The sequence below is a fragment of the Conger conger genome, chromosome 18, assembly GCF_963514075.1.
Source record: "Conger conger chromosome 18, fConCon1.1, whole genome shotgun sequence".
Taxonomy (NCBI): Eukaryota; Metazoa; Chordata; class Actinopteri; order Anguilliformes; family Congridae; genus Conger; species Conger conger.
In genome coordinates this window covers 25235105-25255759 of record NC_083777.1, presented here as the reverse complement: position 1 = coordinate 25255759, position 20655 = coordinate 25235105, and the positions used below count along the sequence as shown (strand labels likewise).

The window sequence follows — 20655 nt, the reverse complement described above, 5'->3', positions numbered from 1 at the left end:
AAAGTGTGACTTAGTAAAGTGATCACAGTGTCTCAAAAAGAGGTCACATGATTGCTGAAAAGAGGTTGGCAGGGATTCACTTCCACCCATCCTGCAGGACATAACCGCAATCTGCAAACTTTCCTTGGGAAAAGATAAAAATAAGTAACGCAGTAACTATTCAAGTGAACATACACTGTACTCATCTTTGAGACAGTTCCCACCCTCCACCCTCATAGACTATTGCTGCCCTCAATTAAGATGAGCAAAAATAGTAAAATAAACAACACATGTACTAAGCCATATTGTACGCTCCAAAAATGTTTTTCTTTTTTTTTCTTTTTTAACTGAGGAATCATTTTACTTCACAAAAAGAGAAATTATTGGAACCGTGGTGTCCAGTTACACTACTGAGGGGTCTTCTGTGCCGTTTTTTTATTGTTTATTAATGATCATATTTGGGGGATCTTTGACCATTCCTCCATAATATTCAACTCCGTTCAGATTCTTTGGTATGCGCATGTGGACCGCCGACTTCAATTCAAACCACACATTTTCAACCAGGTTCTGGGGATTGTGATGGCCTTCGCAGAGGAGTCATTTTGTGGGCAGATAACCCATTTCTTGGTAGATTTTGAGTCATCGCAGGGATCATTGTCTTGCGGCTAAGTTTGAGCTTCCTGGCAGAGTGAATATGGTTTTTGGCAAACCTTCCGGTACTTGTGGGAGTTCACGATTCCACTGGCCTTAATCAGAGCCCCAGGTCCCATACATGCCCAACAACCCCAGAGCATCAAATATCCACCACTATATTTCACCTAAGGCATGGCGGTCCTTCAACATTAGCACTCTAATCTGTCTGACGCCAAAGGCACCGCTGATCCATGTGGCCAAAAATGTCACAATTTCAGTCTCACTCTCACCTAACCACAACACCCAGTTCCACTCAACGTTCAGCATCAGGAAACAAACATAATACTTCTTTAAAAAAATAAATAAAAAAAAGTTAATTCTCTCAATTGCATTAGGGAAAAACAGAAATGTAGAAAATTTGCAGACCACGAGGACCAGGACACCCAGGGAAAGCGTCCGGGCGGAGATCCTCACACCTCAATGTCTTATTGAGAGAATTTGTGTATCAGACCTGGGTCAATTACACAGTAGTTTTGGATATAAATACTTGTCTGGTGTATTGGAACTGGTGAAATACTACCTTCTAGTCCTCTTGATAGGCTCACATCTACAAGGCAAGATCAATCATTTGAATCCAAAACAATTACATCTGCGTGTGTGTATGAACGAAAAACTTTAAATGGGATTCATTTTCAAGTACACACGTGTTTTCAGAAGTTTAAACTCAGATAAACTTGGATGACCAGTTCATCAGATATGACTACATATAAACAACACATCATTTTGCAAATATAGCTCTTCAGTGAGAAAGCGTTTTCACTCTCCATAAATGGGGCAAACATTTATTCTGCAGGACAACACACCATAATCTCCAGCCAAAGTTTTCACCATGAAAAAACGTTTGATTATTTCTCCAAAAAGATGTCTCGAGCCTGGGAGGAAAAAGCAGTGAAAGTCAGCGTGTTTGTTTTGTCTACTGCCCGGTAATTAGCTGAGAGTAGCTTTCATCTCTTCGTCTCTATGAACGCCAATCAGACCCCATTGTGCCGGGAGAGGGAAAGACAGCGCACAAGCATGTGCCGACATCTCCAGATCACCGCTTCTCCTTCAAGCCTTCAGTCCACAATACCCCACATTTCAGCTCAACGTGGGAGATCTGGAGACCCAGGAGGAATGTTCACTGTGGCATGCGTGTGTGTGCGTGTGTGTGCGTGTGTGTGTGTGTGTGTGTGTGTGTGTGCCTGTGAATGTATCATGCATGTGTGAATATGCGTGCACGAATATGTGTGTGTGCGCATAAGCTGTGCATGTGTGCGCATGAATATGTGCATGTTTATGTGCGTGTGTATGTCTGTGTGTGTGTGTGCATGTGTGCGTATGTGCTTGTGCAAAGGTGTGTGAGTGTGTGTGTGTGTGTGCGTGTGTATATAGAGAGTGTGTGTGTGTGTGTATAGAGTGTGTGTGTGTGTGTGTGTGTGTGTGTGTATAGAGTGTGTGTGTGTGTGTATAGAGAGTGTGTGTGTGTGTGTGTATAGAGTGTGTGTGTGTGTATAGAGTGTGTGTGTGTGTGTGTGTGTGTGTGTGTGTGTGTGTGTGAGTATAGAGTGTGTGTGTGTGTGTGTATAGAGTGTGTATGTGTGTGTGTGTGTGTATAGAGAGTGTGTGTGTGTGAGTGTGAGTGTGAGTGTGAGTGTGAGTGTGAGTGTGAGTGTGTGTGTGTGTGTGTGTGTGTGTATAGAGTGTGTGTGTGTGTGTGTGCACGTGTGTATAGTAAAGCACTACGCAGGCTGCACACGCGGTGATGCGGGTCCCTGGGCAGATGTGTCTGAGGGAGGCCTCCCGCTGGCAGGAGCCCACATTCCAGCCGTTCCTGTTTCCAATTAGCCTGGCAGAGCGCCGCAGGGCCAGAGGGGCACTGCAACCTGCAACTAAAACTACAACTACAGCTACAGCTACAACTACAGCTACAACTACAGCTACAGCTACAGCTACAGCTACAACTACAACTACAACTACAGCTACAGCTACAGCTACAACTACAGCTACAACTACAACTACAGCTACAGCTACAGCTACAGCTACAACTACAACTACAGCTACAACTACAGCTACAACTACAACTACAGCCTGTTTCGGCCTAATGAAGCAGACTCAGTACTGCAACACACATGCCCTCGTCCTCACTAAGCACATACTACCAATACACACACACACACACACACACACACACACACCCTCGACCCTCACAAAGCACATACTACCAATACACACACACACACACACACACACCTTCGACCCTCACAAAGCACATACTACCAATACACACACACACACACACACAAAAACACACAGACACACCCTCGCTCCTCACAAAGCACATACTACCAATACACACACACACCCTCACCAAGCACATACTACCAACATGCGCACACACACACACACACACATACTATAGAACTTGTGAAAGAAAGTCACACAGAATGAAGTACAGACAATGCAGGCTAGACAGTATCCCCTGCGTATTTTGTAAGAGGAAGAGACACCGTTTTGTGTGCACCACAGATCCAGAATGAAAGGAAGACCTTCCAAGAGTTGTAAACACTGAAAGATAAAACCAGAGCAGATTATCACAGATACAGAGAAATGAGAGCAACAGATCTTCAGAGATATTGCCCTGCGGCGTTTTTACACAGTTCAATGTTGAATGGCCACTTCTGGCGGCGTAAAAACATAGCTAATCATTCACTTTAAAGGCCTCTCATAAACGTGTGCGTTATCTTAAAAATAACGACCGGGTGGTGCAATAAACAGTTTCGCCATCCGCCCAAAAAGACAGGGCGGTTTCGCTGTGAGATGGGTCACGGTGACACAGGGAGACCCAGAGTGAAGTTACAGCAGGCTTCCTGTTCCGTTCAAAGTTTTTAAAACGGGTCTTTGCACCAACTCTCTGCAATAGGATCTGTTCTGTAGTATACTACACTACTACACCTCAACTTGTACTAGTGGGATGTGTAAACACGGCCTAATCTCTCTTACCCGTGAGGTTTCCGCAGTAACCCCTTTGGGTTGCGCAACGTACCAGGAGACCACCTCTATTCCAGCAAACCCTTAAGAGTTTAATCCCCCCGGCAGACGTTCCGGAGAGTCCTCCGCACCGCGAACGCCAGACAGGCTCCATCAACCTCTCAGGCCCCCTACTGCAGGCAACTCGGGAGACTTTAAACATCGAAATTGGCAGTTTGACAAGCTTGCGCTTGTCGAAACTTAAAGCGCCCCTGTCAGTCTTGACTTCCCCGCCCCCGCCCCCCCCCCCCCCCATGTTTAATTGTTCTTTTTTTTCTTTCTTTAAAGGTCACCATCGTACCCTTTCTCCAGGAGAAGAATGTCTGTGCGCATTCTTCAGCGAAGGGGCGAGCGACCGGTGCGCGGTGTGCCCTGGTTAGCGGGCTCCGAGGACAGACTCGGAGACAGAAGAATAAATACGTCTTAAAAAGCAGGAGACGGATGATACAGGGGAAACGGGTCTGGAGTCCTCGTGTGTCCACAGGCGGTGGATTCCGGGAAAGGGCCCATCTGGAGCAGGACGGGGGAGAGGTGAACAACGGTGGGGGTTTGAGCCGACAGGGGTGGAGAGCAGGGGGGGGTCGCGGTCGCACGAACAAACGTCAGATAAACATTTGGCAAAAGGTCCGGCAGCCTGCGGCCTACAGGACGAAAACCGCACAAGGAACGCTCCGCCGGCTGGAAGCAGAGCTCGTTTCGCCTAAACAGCGAAAGATCGCAGCCGCGCACTTGCCTGTGCATAACGCAAATCCGCAGTAGACGTGTAAGCACGTGTCTTGTTGCGTGACACAAGACGAAACAACCCGAACCAAACAGGCTCCGTCACATTGCGGGCGAAAGCGTATAAAGATTAAACGCATTTATTAACGCATTCTAGGTCAGCTACTTAATTTACTGTAATCCAATGAGAAGGGCAGGACTCTCAATCGGGTCTTTTAAATTTTATTGTGCGGGTGGAAGCCAACTCTAGCAACACCACTCCCAGGTAAATTAGAAGAACCAAACTCTACTTTTGTCGACAACCCACTTTTAGCTTTTAGCATGGCTGTGCTCAGCTTTCTCTTCATGTTGTCCTCTCATGTCCTATTACAATGGACACCCTGTCTGAGGAGCCCGCTTCAACAATGGGGGTAATACACTAACCTAAGGCTGCAATGCAGCGCTTTATCTACAAGGCTAGTTGAGGGAAAAATGGATAAATCATGACGTCTTAATGTCATGGATATAGACCAGGGGTGCAGAACTCTGCGAGCTGGTTTTTGTTCCAACCAATTACTTTTCTGACGGCTCTAGAAACGATGCTGAGGTTCACTCCTGTACTTGAGCAGAGTAAAATCTCGAGGATACACTTGCAGTCTGCAGCTGTAGCTGGTGCATATACAAATCTCTGATCCAAGACATTACTTAGCTAATTAAATAATTAAGAGCAGAGGTTGGCACAAAATCTGACTCATGTCCGCCTACTGGCATTTCGACTTGTGCTTTTCAGTAACTGAGTCATCTGATTTCCATCGCCGGTGAAAGAGAACGAGAACGTGGGCCCGCGTTAAGCTAGTTCATTTCCGCAGCTGCGCTGGCCCGCACCGCGCAAACTAGCAATTTCTGCATAACGCGGCCGCCTGCAGACATGCGTTTCCACGCTATTCCAGGAACATTCTCCCGCCGCACGAGTATCCGTTACACACTGCGGAGCTTGTGCCGGGGATTTGAATTGATGTGCGGAACCGAACCGAACGGAATTATTAAATATTAATGACTAACAAATACCGACTCAATTACACCCGGCAGCGCCTCACTCATTCCAGTACAATGCCCATATATAAAACCCGCCAACATAACGAAGCGTAGGACAGGGAATCGCTTGTTCGGGTATACATCAGTGTGAAACCGTCTGTGTGCGTCCGTGTTCGTTTGCATTCAAACGCAATTCGCTGACGAGTATCGATATTAGTTTTACTACCGTCGCAGCTGCCATGGCGATGACAGTGCGGGACCGGAGTGGGCTCAGAGAGATACTTCCTGTCGGAGGGCAATCCGACACGGGAGTAATTCCCAGCGCTACATTTGGAAACCCGCGGCATCGTTGCTAGCCACGTGGCAGACGTTGACACGCTCCCAATTTTGTAAAACAAACATTTTGACAGAGATTTGGAACTGCAAGGTGTACATGACAGCTCCCCCTAGCAGGAGGAGGGTCTGAGTACGGAGGCTAGTGGCCTTCGGAGGGAGACTTTCTCATTGCAATAATATCCCTATATCCTTAGCCCTATGGGGTTTGCTGGTCCTGCTTTTTCCCCCATCCCAGGTACTGTTTTTTTGGGGGTTTTTTAAGATAGCTCTTATGTTTCACGTTTGCACACACACAGTGTTTGGGTGGGTCAATAGGCGGGTCAGAATTTAATTCCTATCCAAAAGTGAAAAGGTGACAAATCATGCCAAGTTGGCCAATTCACAGAAATATGGAGACATATTACAACTCACAACAGCAGTGTGGCATAGAAACAGCACAGGCTATAATGTCTCTTTATTTTTTCACATTACAGCACTTTAAAAACCCAGCAAAACAGGCCGTTCCTCTGGGAGGCATGACAGTCGTCACTAATTATAGATAAATATTTGCATTTGCACATAACATTTGAAATGATGCCAAACAGCTGTGAACTGGTAGATTGGCAGAGCCATAAATTGATTGTGCTTCATAGCTTCTGAAATGTAGAGTTCAACAGGTTTACACAGAATCACCTCAAAGAACAAAGAATGGTGACATTTAACATCTCCGCGGCAGGTTACAAAGCCTGACTTCCTGCAGTCTTGGCCTGAACACTTGATGGATTCCAGCGCTGCGTGACTAATCCGGTTTTGTAAGCGTTGTTCGTCTCACACCACATCAGTGGGGATAAATCAACCCTGCTTGACACTTAAACTGGCAGCAAAACCGAAGCCAAACAAGATATCACTTCAAGAGTGGCGACCAGATGAGTGTATTCAGGTAGCAAAAACATCAATGAGCAAACAGAGAGCACCACCACCCGACCAAAACTACAATTAATGAGTAATATACCGGAACAAGACAGCCACCCCACAGATAAAACCTTACGAAAAACAGCAGAAAAACAGAAATTACCAAATGCTACTTTTCTTAACACTTAATCTTCAGTTCTGAATTCAATGTGCAATAAAATGATCACACATACAGTGATATAAGGAGATAACGCATAAAGGGCAGTTGCTCTTTTGGTTTCCCAGGCGCAGACGAAGATCACTCTGGTACAGATTGCTGGGTCTGGGCTCTAACACTAACCTGGTTGTAAATCATAATCGGCATTTATATAGTGCCTTTATCCAAAGCGCTGTACAACTGATGCTTTTTTTCATTCACCCATTCACGAACACACACCAACGGCGATTGACTGCCATGCAAGGCACCAGCCAGCTCATCAGGAGCATTCGAGAGTCTGGATTTTCCAGCCTCACTGAGCTGTGACCTACTGCCAGAGAAACAGCTCCCCCTATCAGAGAGCCAGGAACCGTCTTCCTGACCCCAAAAACTAAAACTTATCCAGCAAACAGACCAACAGGCAGACTAACAGACCAAGAGACAGACTGACAGATCAACGGGCAGACTAACAGACCAAGAGACAGAGTGACTGACACTTGTTTTGCTTGTATAGTACAGGAGCAGAGCCGAGCATTCTGTAAATTCTACATCCCAGGTGAAGCACCAGGTCAGTGTGGTGAATATAGCTGAGCAAGTGCACCTGGTCACCATGGAAACCATTCTCCTGTTCGTCTGTGTGCCAGGGTAAAGCAGGTTTCCGCTGTGCCCTCACCCAAGGACAAGGTCATCTCCCAGCGCCACTCCACTGCGGGCACAGAGTAAAGTGAGGTCATCACTCCGAGCCGCTGCATTGCATGACTACAGAGAAGAGTGAGGTCATCACTCCGAGCCGCTGCATTGCGGGAGAGGACGAGGTCCTCATCGCCCTGTGGAACCGCAGCGTGGAACAGGGCCAGCGCAACGCTCTGCAGCACTGCGCCACAAACACAGCGGGATTACTGCCAGATCAGACTCCACCACGTCAACTCTCTCACTCTCTCACTCTCTCACTCTCTCACTCTCTCACTCTCTCACTCTCTCACTCTCTCACTCATTCATTGTGTTGGTGGTGGTGTGGTTGGGGGCGGGGAGGGTGAGGGTGATTGTGAGACAGCCAGACAGCGGTAAAGGCGGTGTGGTTGCAGGGGTGCGAGACAGGACGGTGTTGGGGGGGAGGGACAGCTGTGCAGGGCAGGAAGGTGATTGTGGGACAGACGGACAGACAGACAGACAGACAGCGGTAAAGGTTAGTGCCGGGCCTCGTGACTGCAGGAGACGCAGCACGCAGCACGCTGGTGATTTGTAGGTGACAAACGGCTAAAAATACGCAGCCTCTGCACGAGCCCAAGGGGACAGACGTCCGGGGGGAAAAGCCACACGCCAGAATTACATACACAAAGACACGCACAGACACGCACAGACACACAGACACGTACAGACACACACAGACACGTAGAGACACGTACAGACACGCCAGCATTAACGTCCTGTACGTACAGACAGACACGCACAGACATGCCAGCATTAACGTCCTGTACGTACACACAGACACGCACAGACACGCCAGAATTAACGTCCTGTACGTACACACAGACACACACAGACACGCACAGACACGCACAGACATGCACAGACATGCACAGAGTAAGGTGTAAGGGCACTGAACAGTGGTTATCAGGCAAGGGACTGGGTTTCATTTCAGAATGCCAAATAGCAAATGTGCTACTGTTTAATGATTAATTATCCAATCACCATTCACTATCAGAAACATTCTAAATTCACCGGTTTAAAAATGTAGGCCAAATAGTTTTGTGCATTCTTATCCATCCCTAGTCTGAATTTACGTGGTTCAACTCGCACATGAAACTGATTTTCATATAGCACCAGCTCTAATTCTGTACCTCCCATAAAACATTCCTGCCTTAAATTAAATCAGCCCACATGTATAACTTTACATTTGGCAATGTTAAAATTTGTTTTCAGGCCAATCTGGAACCTGTTAAAACTCGTCTTGAATTAATTTGGGACCGTTCCAAGAACTGCCCCCCCCCCCGAATTGTGTAGTACAGGCAAATGTATACATTGTTCTCCTAATGTTTTTATGAAGGAAATTCATGCAAACATGGATGGGCAGAGACCCCAAATGCCTTGAGGGACTCCATTTCCCAGAACAACCTGCTCAGACATTATTTGCATTCAATCAAGAAAGTTTTTTAAAAATCAAGCCCAGAAATTCATGACTGTAATTTCATTTACAATGCTTGTTAATGGTTTATAAATAGTCTCTGCAGTATTTCTAGGCATACGTATATAACATAAGGGCCTGCTGATTTTTCATAATTCTGCCGTGCTGGGCAAGACCAGTCTTCCCATCATGCCTTTCATCAACATCTCATAGAAACTACCAGAGCCTTAAAATATAGAAATGGACAGCATATACTTGCTTATTTCAAAGATAAACAAGTCACCGACACATCAAGACTTCCTGGATTAACAGAGAACAAGTACCCTTCACATCCCAAAGAAAAGGGCCGCTTCTCCATTTTATCTCAGGTGTTTTTTTCTCCCTTTATTTCCCCGGTATCAGGTGTAACTGGAGCCATATGGATAATTATTTCTCAAACTAAGTCGTTGAGTGCACCTGCAGTATCTTTATCACAGCGAAACCACTTCCTTGTTTACAGAAAAATCACTTCCCCATTTCTAAAGCACCTGGAGCCTTCTCCCGTTCCTCCGATTGTAACCTCAGGGCCGAAAACCGCCTGCGTAGGATCCCTTTTTCAAACGGGGCGACTGGATTCCCAGAGAAACGTTTAAGGCCGGCCGTACCGCCTTTCCCAACTTGGGCGGGCATTTTGTCAGCTCTCTCCCACATTTCCCCGCCGGGTTGTGCATTTTCGGAAATTTGCATCGTCATCGGCCACTGAATTCTTTAATAAAGATGTATTCATCGGCAGCGGAGAGGGTTTACTCAGCCTTTGCCCCCCTCTTTTTCCGTCCGTTATGAGCCGACACTGCATGACAAGGGTGGCTTCTTTAAACCTGCGCCAGCCTCCGTTCACAGGGCAGCGGCTGGGAGAGCCGGGCCCAGCCACTGGACACAGTTTTCAAATTCCTGAACTAGATTCTGCTCTGCCAATTCTGACTAGGAGACTACTGAAATACACACGGAAAATAAAAACAAGCGCGCACAAATAATCGTATACACACATCCACACTAAAGAAAACACACACTTAAGATACACAGAAGATCTTTACACTTTTACACAAGCTAAAATATGTTCTGAAATATGCACGTTGACTTATATATGAATACTTGCTCACCCATAATCGTAAAGCGCCCTTCCATCTCCCTCGCTCACGAACGCACGCAGACAGACCGCGCCCCGCCTATATATCCCACCCTATCTCCTCCACGCTATTTATCTTCGCAGCTGTAAAATATGTGAAGGGGTTGTTCGTTTGACCTGCTCATTGGCGCGGGGTGCAAACGCGCGCAGCAAACACAACGTTCCCCGACGAAGGGAAAACCCACCAAAATAAAAGCCCACTTCCAACGCGGCAGCGAAGCCGGAGGCAACGGAACACTCGTAAACTGCAGGTCTGTCGCACGTAAAAGCCCCTTCTCAGAGGAAGCTGTGCTTCTGTGACCACAGGTCAAAGGTCACCCTCACCCCTGTGACCCAGGGGGATTACGCCTCCCTCGTGCCCCTGTGCAGCAGTAAGCGAGGTTTCATAAATCCCCACTAAAACCCCCGCACAGCGAGGTACGTGCCCCGACACCTCTCCCCTCTACCCCCCACCCCCCCAACAGAAACCACCCCTCCACCGCCCTCAAACTGCCCCTTCACTGTGCCACGCGCCCCCATCCCTCCCCCTGCTCTTGTTTTGTTGTGCAGACTAAGCTGGCCGTTAAGGCACTAGGGGGGCAGGGGAAGGGGGCTCTTATTTAATTTGGAGGCCCGTGATGGCGTAAGCAGCTGCCCAGGTGGTTGTGGCGGGAGGTTTAATGAAGGGAATCCACGAGGAGGGCCCGTCCCCGCCCGCCATCTGGCCTGGGTAACGTGCAGCGTGCGTCCTGCGTGCGTCCTGCGTGCGTCCTGCGTGCGTTTGGGGCAGGAAGCAGCGCCCGCAGCCCTCTGAGAGGGAGCGGACTTAACCCCTTCAGCGCCGGGCCCGACGGCCCCCGCAGCAGACGTTCGGGCGCCGGTCCAACCGCGCGCGGTCTCTGCACTCACACTCTCACCGTGCGGTCTCTCAGACTCTCACCGTGCGGTCTCTCACACTCTCACCGTGCGGTCTCTCACACTCTCACCGTGCGGTCTCTCAGACTCTCACCGTGCGGTCTCTCAGACTCTCACCGTGCGGTCTCTCACACTCTCACCGTCCGGTCACTCAGACTCTCACCGTGCGGTCTCTCAGACTCTCACCGTGCGGTCTCTCAGACTCTCACCGTGCGGTCTCTCAGACTCTCACCGTGCGGTCTGTCAGACTCTCACCGTGCGGTCTCTGCACTCAGACTCCGCTGGAGGTCCCGTTCGCTCGGTGGTGAAGGGCGGGTGGACGACACGGCCCAAGCAAGAGTGCGGCGCGTTTATTTTCAGCGATAACGCGACAGCAGTCCTTTTCTCAATCACGGAATCACCCCAAACCTGTGACATTCGGCTCCCGAGATAAGATCAGTCGGAGGACACAGGCAGAATAAATGATGACTAACTGGCACAGAGACTTGGTAATGTGGAGTGGGGCAATGTGAAGGTGGGGTTGTGGGGGGAGGGAGAACGCACTGCCTGGTGAGCTATCGACAGGAAATCAACACCAGTCACCACCGGGCCAGGCCGACACATTTCCTGTTTCCCCAGCGAGAGCAGGAGGAAGCACAACAATTTACTGTACAAACAAATTAGCAGCGAGATTACTGGAGCAGCACATCCACACAAAAACACACACAAATATGCACACGCTCACACACACACACACACACACTCAAAACAGCGCGCACGCATGCTAATACAGTACACTACCACACTACGCTTACAGACATGTACGCTAACACACATATGCTAATACACACGCACAGTAACATACATGCACACTGACACACATGCACGCTAACACACAGGCAGGCGCACACACACACACCAGAGAAGCCCTCTGAGAAACAAACAAGCAGCGCACAGCAGTGGGTCTCTGGGAAGGGCTCCAGACACTCTCCCCACCCCTCCCAGCCCTCCATCATGCTGGCACGGCCAGCCTGGAAGCGTGCTGAAAGATGGACTCAGAGCCAGCAGTGGGGCTTGTGTGTGCCTGCTGCTGTTTACCAACAAACCCACCCATAGACACACACAAACACACACACACACACACACACACACACACACACACACAAACACACACACGGACACACACACGCACACACGCACGCACACACGCACGGACACAAACACGCACTCTCACACACACGCACGCACGCACACATATACACACACACTCACACACACACGCGCACACACATGTACTCACACGCACGCACGCACGCACGCACGCACGCACGCACGCACACACGCACACACGCACACACGCACACACAGCCGGGGGGGACCATTTTAATCCCAGTTGCCGTGGTCTAATATCAGATGTAATTTCATTGGCACATTGGAATGTGTTCAGACCAGTGAAGACACAAGGCAAATTAAGTATTTAATAAAGCCACATAGATGCAGGGTACAAAAGGAGTACATGCGTGTGCATGCGTCTGCGTATGCGTGTGTATGTGCATGTGCATGTGGGTGCGCGTATGCCTGCGTACATGCGTGTGTATGTAGGTGTGTGTTTCTGTGCATAGCAGTCTGGGGGTGTTTGGCTGCTTGTGTGAAGACATGAAGAGAGGCCACTGGCTGCAACACACACACACACACACACACACACACAGTGCCAGCCCTGCCCACACCCTCAGACTGGTAAAAGCTCCTCTAAGCCCGCACGTTGGTTAGAAAGAGAAACGCATTCATTTTAATTCCTGATGAAATGCAATACATTGTTGAGGGGGGGAGAAAGGAGTAAAAAACGCCGGAGTTTTGGGAGGCAGCATTCCTGCATCTGGAAACGTTCGGGAGCTGCTGCGTCCAATTCCGCATTGCTGCTTTTCCTCTCCTCCCTCTTCACTCTGAAGGAATTCTGTAACTCAATCTGCCGCTCGTCTCTCCCGCCGTGACACAGTTCCGGTCAGGCGGTGGGAACGACAGCAAACGCATCAGTGCAGAACGCTGACAGCACGCACGCAGAACTGACAACACACTCGCTACAGCAGCACTGACAACACACTCACTACACCAGCACTGACAACACACATGCAGAACTGACAACACACATGCAGAACTGACAACACACATGCAGAACTGACAGCACACTCGCTACAGCAGCACTGACAACACACACGCTACAGCAGCACTGACAACACACATGCAGAACTGACAACACACACGCTACAACAGCACTGACAACACACACGCTACAGCAGCACTGACTACACACACGCAGAACTGACAATACACACGCTAGAGCAGAACTGACAACACACACGCTACAGCAGCACTGACTACACACACGCTACAGCAGCACTGACTACACACACGCTACACCAGCACTGACTACACACAGGCAGAACTGACAACACACACGCTACAACAGCACTGACAACACACACGCTACAGCAGCACTGACTACACACACGCAGAACTGACAATACACACGCTAGAGCAGAACTGACAACACACACGCTACAGCAGCACTGACTACACACACGCTACACCAGCACTGACTACACACACACAGAACTGACAACACACACGCAAACAGCAGAACTGACAACACACACGCTACAGCAGAACTGACTACACACACGCAGAACTGACAACACACACTCTTCAGCAGCACTGACTACACACACGCAGAACTGACAACACACTCGCTACAGCAGCACTGACAACACACACGCAGAACTGACAACACACACCGAGCTGATACGAATAATACAACAGGATGACACCACAATTTGTCTACTTCTAGCAGTACCATCACCACCAGAAACCAGGGCTGCCCACACCAACAGTACCCAGCCATAGTACTGACACAAGGACACAGGCCAGGAGTGGACCACATATTTCTCCTCCAATCAGAGATGGAAAAGCAGGAGAGGACAGACACCTGGCTCAGAGAGGAAGGGGGGCATTTGTAACATTATTTGATGGTCAGAGTTTTACTGGGGTGTGGGAGGGTTGTGTCAGTGCCAGCAGGGGGCCCCAGAGAGGGTTCCCCAAACGGGACAGCCAGAGGCCTCCTCCTGCCCTGGAGCTGGCACACACACGCTTCAGCACACACGCGTAGACGCACACACACCTTTCAGCACACACACGCACACACACACACACACACACACACACACACACACACACACCTTTCAGCACACACACGCACACACAGGCAGACGCACAGGCACACACATGCGCACAAGTGCACGCACACACAAACACACCCCCTTCAGGACACGCACGCACACACACACACACACACACACACCCCCTTCAGCACACACACACACACCCCCTTCAGCCTGAGGCCACAGCACAGACCAGAAAATGAGAGACAAAGCATGCATCCACGGAGCCTGCGTGAGACGGAATAACCTGCCTTTCTGGGAAGACGTTCCCCGAGGGAAAACTAAGGAAAACTTGCATACGGAAAACTGAAAAGCTGAGATTCGAAAAAGGAAATATAAGAAAACGAGAGACGTCAGGCGACAGACAGAACGAGAGACGCAACGCTCAATCATCGTAAAAAAAACACCTGCTGACTTCATCATAGACATGCGTGACTCTTTCGCCGCCTCGGCCCGCTCAGATGAAGAACACTTCAAGGCGCTGCAGTAGTGACGATAAGCGCACTCTGCCCGCCCCAGTCTGGTTCCAGACACCGCTATCACACGGCCGGACTCTGGACTGGGCAGGTCAACGTGAGACGGGCAGTCTGGCACCTTCACCCCTCCCTCCCTCCCCCCCTCAGCCCCCACGCCCCCGTCCCCGCCCCCGCCCGCGGGCTGCAGACGCAGGTGAAGGTTGCGCAGACGCCCCAGGTGTGACGGGTGATGGGTCCGTGACGATAAGGCACAGGACAGGAAATGACACAGACATTTTCTCCGAGGTCAACTCCAGGAACACGCGAGCAGGCTTACGCCCCAGGGCCCAACGGCAACATCCTGGCCCCGTGCGTCAAGCGCACCTTGACTCATTCACTGAAAAGTGCTTCGGCGTTTTTGACACGTTCAAAAACGATTTCACAATTTCAACAAGGACCGTGAAATTAAACCCTAGAGTCGCGGCTGATTGGCTGCACAAGTGCACAGCGTTTAAGCTGTTCAAATGCACTCTCATTGGTTTATACCCCACGGCGAACCGGCCGAGGTGACATTGTCGGTGGCCGGTCCTCTGCGAACCATGGTGCCTGATCTCAGATCAGCTGGCAATGGTCCCTGTGTGGCCTGCATCATCAGCCATGTCTGCAAGCCATCGCTATGGTAACACAATGTGAGATCTTTATGGGTATATATTGATGAATTGGAGTATTGGAATGAGCACTGTAGAAGTGGTTTGGGGGGAAATAAAACTAAAATAAGATGCCAAATATCAACTACAAACCCTTATATTATAAATAGGGCAAATCAGTTAGTAAGTGGTTCTTCTTGTTCTTAACTTATTTTAGGGATCATTACTGTGTGAATGGAGTGTCTCATATTGTGTCAGAAAACGTAATACACACACTACACACAGCTACAGCAGTTTGGCAATGCATTGCTAGCAAAATTACATGTTTGTTTCTCCATGGCGAACTTCCATGAACAAGATGTATTTAAGATGCTAAATTAATTTCACAAAGTTATTTATCTCATTTAATTGAGTACTCTTTCCTGGAATCAAATGACCAACTTCAGTGCAAACACACTACTAATTATCAGTGAAAATTTAAAAGCGTAGCCTACACCAGCATCAAACTCATTTCGCTGCAAGCAACTTGCCCAGTACCAAACAGCACAACACATCCAAAACTCTCGCATCATCAAATCTCCACTACGCACGCAAAACCTCACCTGCATCACCAAGCTCATGCATACGGGATACTGCGCGCTCGAGTTCTTGCTTCAGAAATAAATCATTTCCTGTCTACAGAAAGATCGTCTCCAAAAGTGTCAGAACTTTTTTTCGGCGTTTTATAAAATAACGTGTTTGGACAACACCAGGCAGCTGACATTCAAAACAGCAAAAACAAACAAGAAGAACATCTGCGACTATTTCAATAACAACAAAGCGTGCATTTGTGTCATATTTATTAATTGTCAGTGGCTGATAAGCAAACATATGGAATCCTAGCCTTGCAAAGTTATATAAATAAAAATACATAAACGTGAGAACTTTCAAAGTCGATGTGCAAGCCACAAGTTAACATTCCAAGTGTCAAAAGTACTCACAACCAATACGCGTGCTCTTCCTATTCGTAATATATTCTTCAGATTTAATAGTTTTTAAAGAACAGTGTTGACACGTGTATGGGCACCGTAGCCTACGTTTCAAGTTCACATTACAATAATAACGAGATTAAATACGCCTTCTCTTGGTTTAGCCGGACAGTATTCTATTAATAGGGTACCGTGTTCTAGCCACGGACTCACTCACCCAAACTGCCGGCGAAACCGTCCATTTCGGGAGGAAATATCCGAGCAGACACGAGGGGCTATTCCTGCAGTTGTTGATCGCTTGGGGCTCCGTCGTATGTAGTCGATGTGAACTTGAGAAACGTTAGTCTGTGTCCAGACAGGCGAGTAAGAGGCTTCACAGGGACTCCTCTTGCTCGCGGTCGGCCGCTTTCGTGATACCGGGCGACTGCCGAGTTGCAGTATGTCTCTGTCCGGGCTATGCAGCGCTTCTCTGGGACGCTCGCTCGCCTTCTCTCGCAGTACTCCGCTATCGCGCGCCTCCGCCAAAAGAGGGAGGGTAGGCACTGCTCAGCTTTCGCGTTTCCGACTCCGCCCGCTTTGGCACGGCGAGTTTCCCCCGGCGCTGTGAGCTGACTGGTTGAAACTGTACGCATCTCACAGATACATCTGTTTATTTCAACTGCTAGACGCGGGTTTATTTGCGAGGGGGGTTTCCCTGTCTAACGCCCAAAAAGCATCGGGAGCATGTCTCGTCTTTAGAAACACGATGGAAATAACTTTTATCCGTCGCTGTTGCTGTGCGGATCGGCACCATAGTGGAAAACAAACATTTTGCAGCCGTGCGCCAGGTCCTCATAGGACGGGCATGGAAACAATGGCGACGCGTGGGACACGTGCCAGCATAACTCTTGGTCCTTTATTTCCTTATTACATTTTCCATTTGTCAAATCTAATAAATGCTCATCGGTAATGAACATAAGGTGGCCTGCTTATGACGCACCTTCATTGACCTGAAAGGTCAAACGCCATTATAACGCAGAACAAACATTAGCCAGTCACATTATATTTCACAGTTGGCTAATTGTACTTAGGCTATTCAGCTACTGATAACCCAGACTACTGACTTGCAGCAGTTGTGTTTGTACTGGCGGCTTCTTGTGCGTAAAACTCTTTCAACGTGCCACCATGGTCTCCAGACCCCGCATCTGCCAGTCGTCAATGCTGCCCCTTGTGGTGCAGATTATCGTAACAAGAAAATATCCTATGAAGAGAGAAAAGCGATAACCTCAGCGAGTTTCGTTGGGGACTGTGCTGCCCTTCACGATGAAGCGAGTACAGTGGAACATTAGACGTCACCGCTTAATAGTTTATAATTCACAGCAATTATAAAAAGGAACTCATAACAAAGCCACTTTGACATTTTTTTTTACAGTTTGACATTTAGCAGAGCCTCTCATCCAGGGCAATTTACTCAGATCATATTTTTACATGCGGTGCATTTATACAGCTGGGCATGTTACAGACTCTGTCACTCTGTAGGACAGGGACTTGATGAGTTCTGAATTGGGCCAATAACATATAGGAGTTGGGCCAGGAACCATATGAATCAAAGTAAAATAACTTCTTCTTTTTTTATATATCAGCCTGGAGTAGAGGGAGATAAGGGTGTTGTCATGGATGGAGTTGGTTGTTCCGCACAAAAAAACAGGGCATTGTACATCTTTTAAGATCTCTCTTCTTTGATAAAAAAAAAACGATCACAAAGAGTATTGAAAAGTGTTCGTTTGGGATTTTGGGGACCAAATTTGGTTTCACACAGCACCGGCTGTTGGTGAAGTGACACACACACAATTGTGCGTGACGAACACTGACCCAGCCTTTAGTTTCATTGGCGTAAGTGTTGCCTGGAGACAGGGTTTCAGTCAGCAGGGCATTCCCCGCCTCAGCAGTCTCATACCGGAGGTACTCCACCAGTAAACCTGTGTCTGTAGTCTGTCTGCACCAACAACGGCTGTCCTCCAGCACAATGGCTGCGCAGCTTCAAGGGCCAGCTGTTAGGAGCTCTCCAGAGCTCATGGAAGATGACGTCTCAAAGGGACAAGCTTACAATTGTGCAAAAAAACTAAAAAAAATATTCCAAGATTGAAGAACTGGGTCAAAGTGAAGTAAGGGGAAAAATAACTTAAATGCTACCAAGCATTATAAGTATGAGTTTTTTTATTTTATTTGCCAAGGCAGAACCATTTTCTTTCCTCCGTATCATTGCTGTTTATTTGTTTGGCAAACACCCTGACAGGGAAACAGGGAGCAGACAGAAATATAAAAGGTACTGCATATAATTGTGTGCAGTACGGGAGTTCACAAGCGAAATAACAGAAAAACAAAAAGCAAAGTTGAGAATTAGACAAAGTGATTTTGGGGGATAATGACCAGCATGGACAGAGTTTAACTATGCTAGATTAAGACTAAACAAAACAAAACATGTTTGAAAGAAATAAGTAATTAAATGGAATAATAAATGAATGAATGAAAATTTCAATGTTCAGGTTCAGGAGAGCATTTATTTCAGTGACAACAACCGATACCCGAGACATGTTGGATATGTAATGTGTGTGACAGCATACACTGCATCATCTCCTCAGACCTATTCAGTGAATCTCTCTCTCTCTCTCTCTCTCTCTCTCTCTCTCTCTCTCTCTCTCTCTCTCTTAAGAAGTCAGTGTCAGGAACAAGGACTACTTTGCTGCTCTCAGCTTTTGGCTGTGCTTCCACTTTCGACAGACCGTCGTGTGAGAGGTCACGATGAATAGCCACTCGGGCTAACTCGGTTCAGACAGAGGGGGAACTGTTCCTGACTCAGAAACAGACAGAATACCATTCTCTGCTCGGGTCCTGAGAAATGAAGAGGGAGCATGTGTGTGTATGGGGGGGCATCTGACCGTGGAAGATGGAAGAGAATTAAAATAGTGTCGTCAGCATGTATCATTCAGACCAACGTGCCCCGAATCACCCTTTGCTTCCTGGCAGCCAACCGCCCCCCACCATTAACAGAAAAAACAAAGCGTCTTTTCTTCCAGGCTCCTGAAGGATGAAAATGGGAACGAAAAAAGACAAGCAAAATCAGTCTTACTCTCTCCTCCAGAAAGAATAGACATTGAGTGGTGGCCTGTGGTCGCAGAATGAGGGGGTAATGATTTTATTCAGCTGCGAGAGCTATGAATCATCAAACGCAGCACACGTGCTCGGCCCGACAGCTTCACACACACACACACACACACACACACATCGGGGCCTCTTTCCGCATTCCTGCCCAAACCCTCCGAATCCTCAATGTTTCTTTTTGTTTCGGGGCAGATGGGGCTCATCCTGTCCGTGTCAGGGGTTTCCTGTCGCGTCCAGATGTGGCTCAAACGCAGGGGGGGCCGCCGAGGGAGAGAAAAAGTTACATCTGAACATGCCGTTCAATAAAGCGCCACTAGAGGGCAGCAGTTCCATCGCTAAAACAAAAGCTGTGATACTATAGAAACATTGTTTTCACTGAAAAATTGGAAATACGCATCTCTCCCCGCTTCTGCGGATTGTGAGTATTCCTATTTGACGTAAAACTTTACAAATAAAAAGTAAAATGTGCACACATCTGTGTGTGCCTGCTTTGAGCAGACTTTGGTAAACGTTTTGATGTTCCTTTGTAAGAAAAAGGGCTCTCCCTAGTGGAAATAGTAAAACATTGCATCTAACAACTGCTTGCTTTTTTTTTGACAAGTAGATTTGTTCACTCTGTTCACAAGTCGGTTGGTTCAAACATTTATTGCTGTTGTTAACTGGTCACCCGAAGCTGTGAGCAAACAACCCCTACCATGTGTCTCTAGACTGTACATCTGAATAAATTATTTATATTTTAATTTATATGAAGTGACAACAATAAAAATGATAAATTACAGTATAAGATCAACAACTGGCATTGAAGACATTTTTTGTCGCTTTGACAACCTAACTACTGCACTGGTACATCATATAGTGGATCAACTGCACTGCACTCATTAATTAATTCATTCGTTTATCCATTCATCCATCTATCCATTCATTTGTTCATTCATCCATCATTCATTAATCATTCATTCATATAGCCTTCTATTTGCTGGCAAAAAATGTGCAATTATTACAAAAAATGAGCATGAAGACCTCTGAAAACACAAAACATAACTTCATGAAGTCCTTTGTCCTCTCGTGGTACCCCCTCGTCCAAAACAGCAGTACTGCTGCTAGCGCTAATGCTACCGCTAGAGCTGATTAATGGCAGCAACATTAATAATGGCAGTAATTGCGGTAAGTGTAATAGCTGTGGACATAACCAGCAGCTGTTCGTACACGCTGGAAGGTCAGCTCATACGAT

The 20655-nt window shown here is 47.9% G+C and overlaps 1 protein-coding gene across 1 annotated transcript in view; it reads right to left on the bottom strand.

Annotated features, from left to right (window-relative positions):
- Positions 1-16828, bottom strand: part of LOC133117909 (echinoderm microtubule-associated protein-like 4) — a 79761-nt gene extending 62933 nt beyond the window's left edge. Inside the window, exon 1 of the mRNA XM_061227421.1 lies at positions 16501-16828. Coding sequence (XP_061083405.1) covers positions 16501-16525 — 25 coding nt within the window. The 5' untranslated portion in view covers positions 16526-16828. The remainder of the gene's footprint in view (positions 1-16500) is intronic.
- Positions 16829-20655: the final 3827 nt, after the last annotated feature.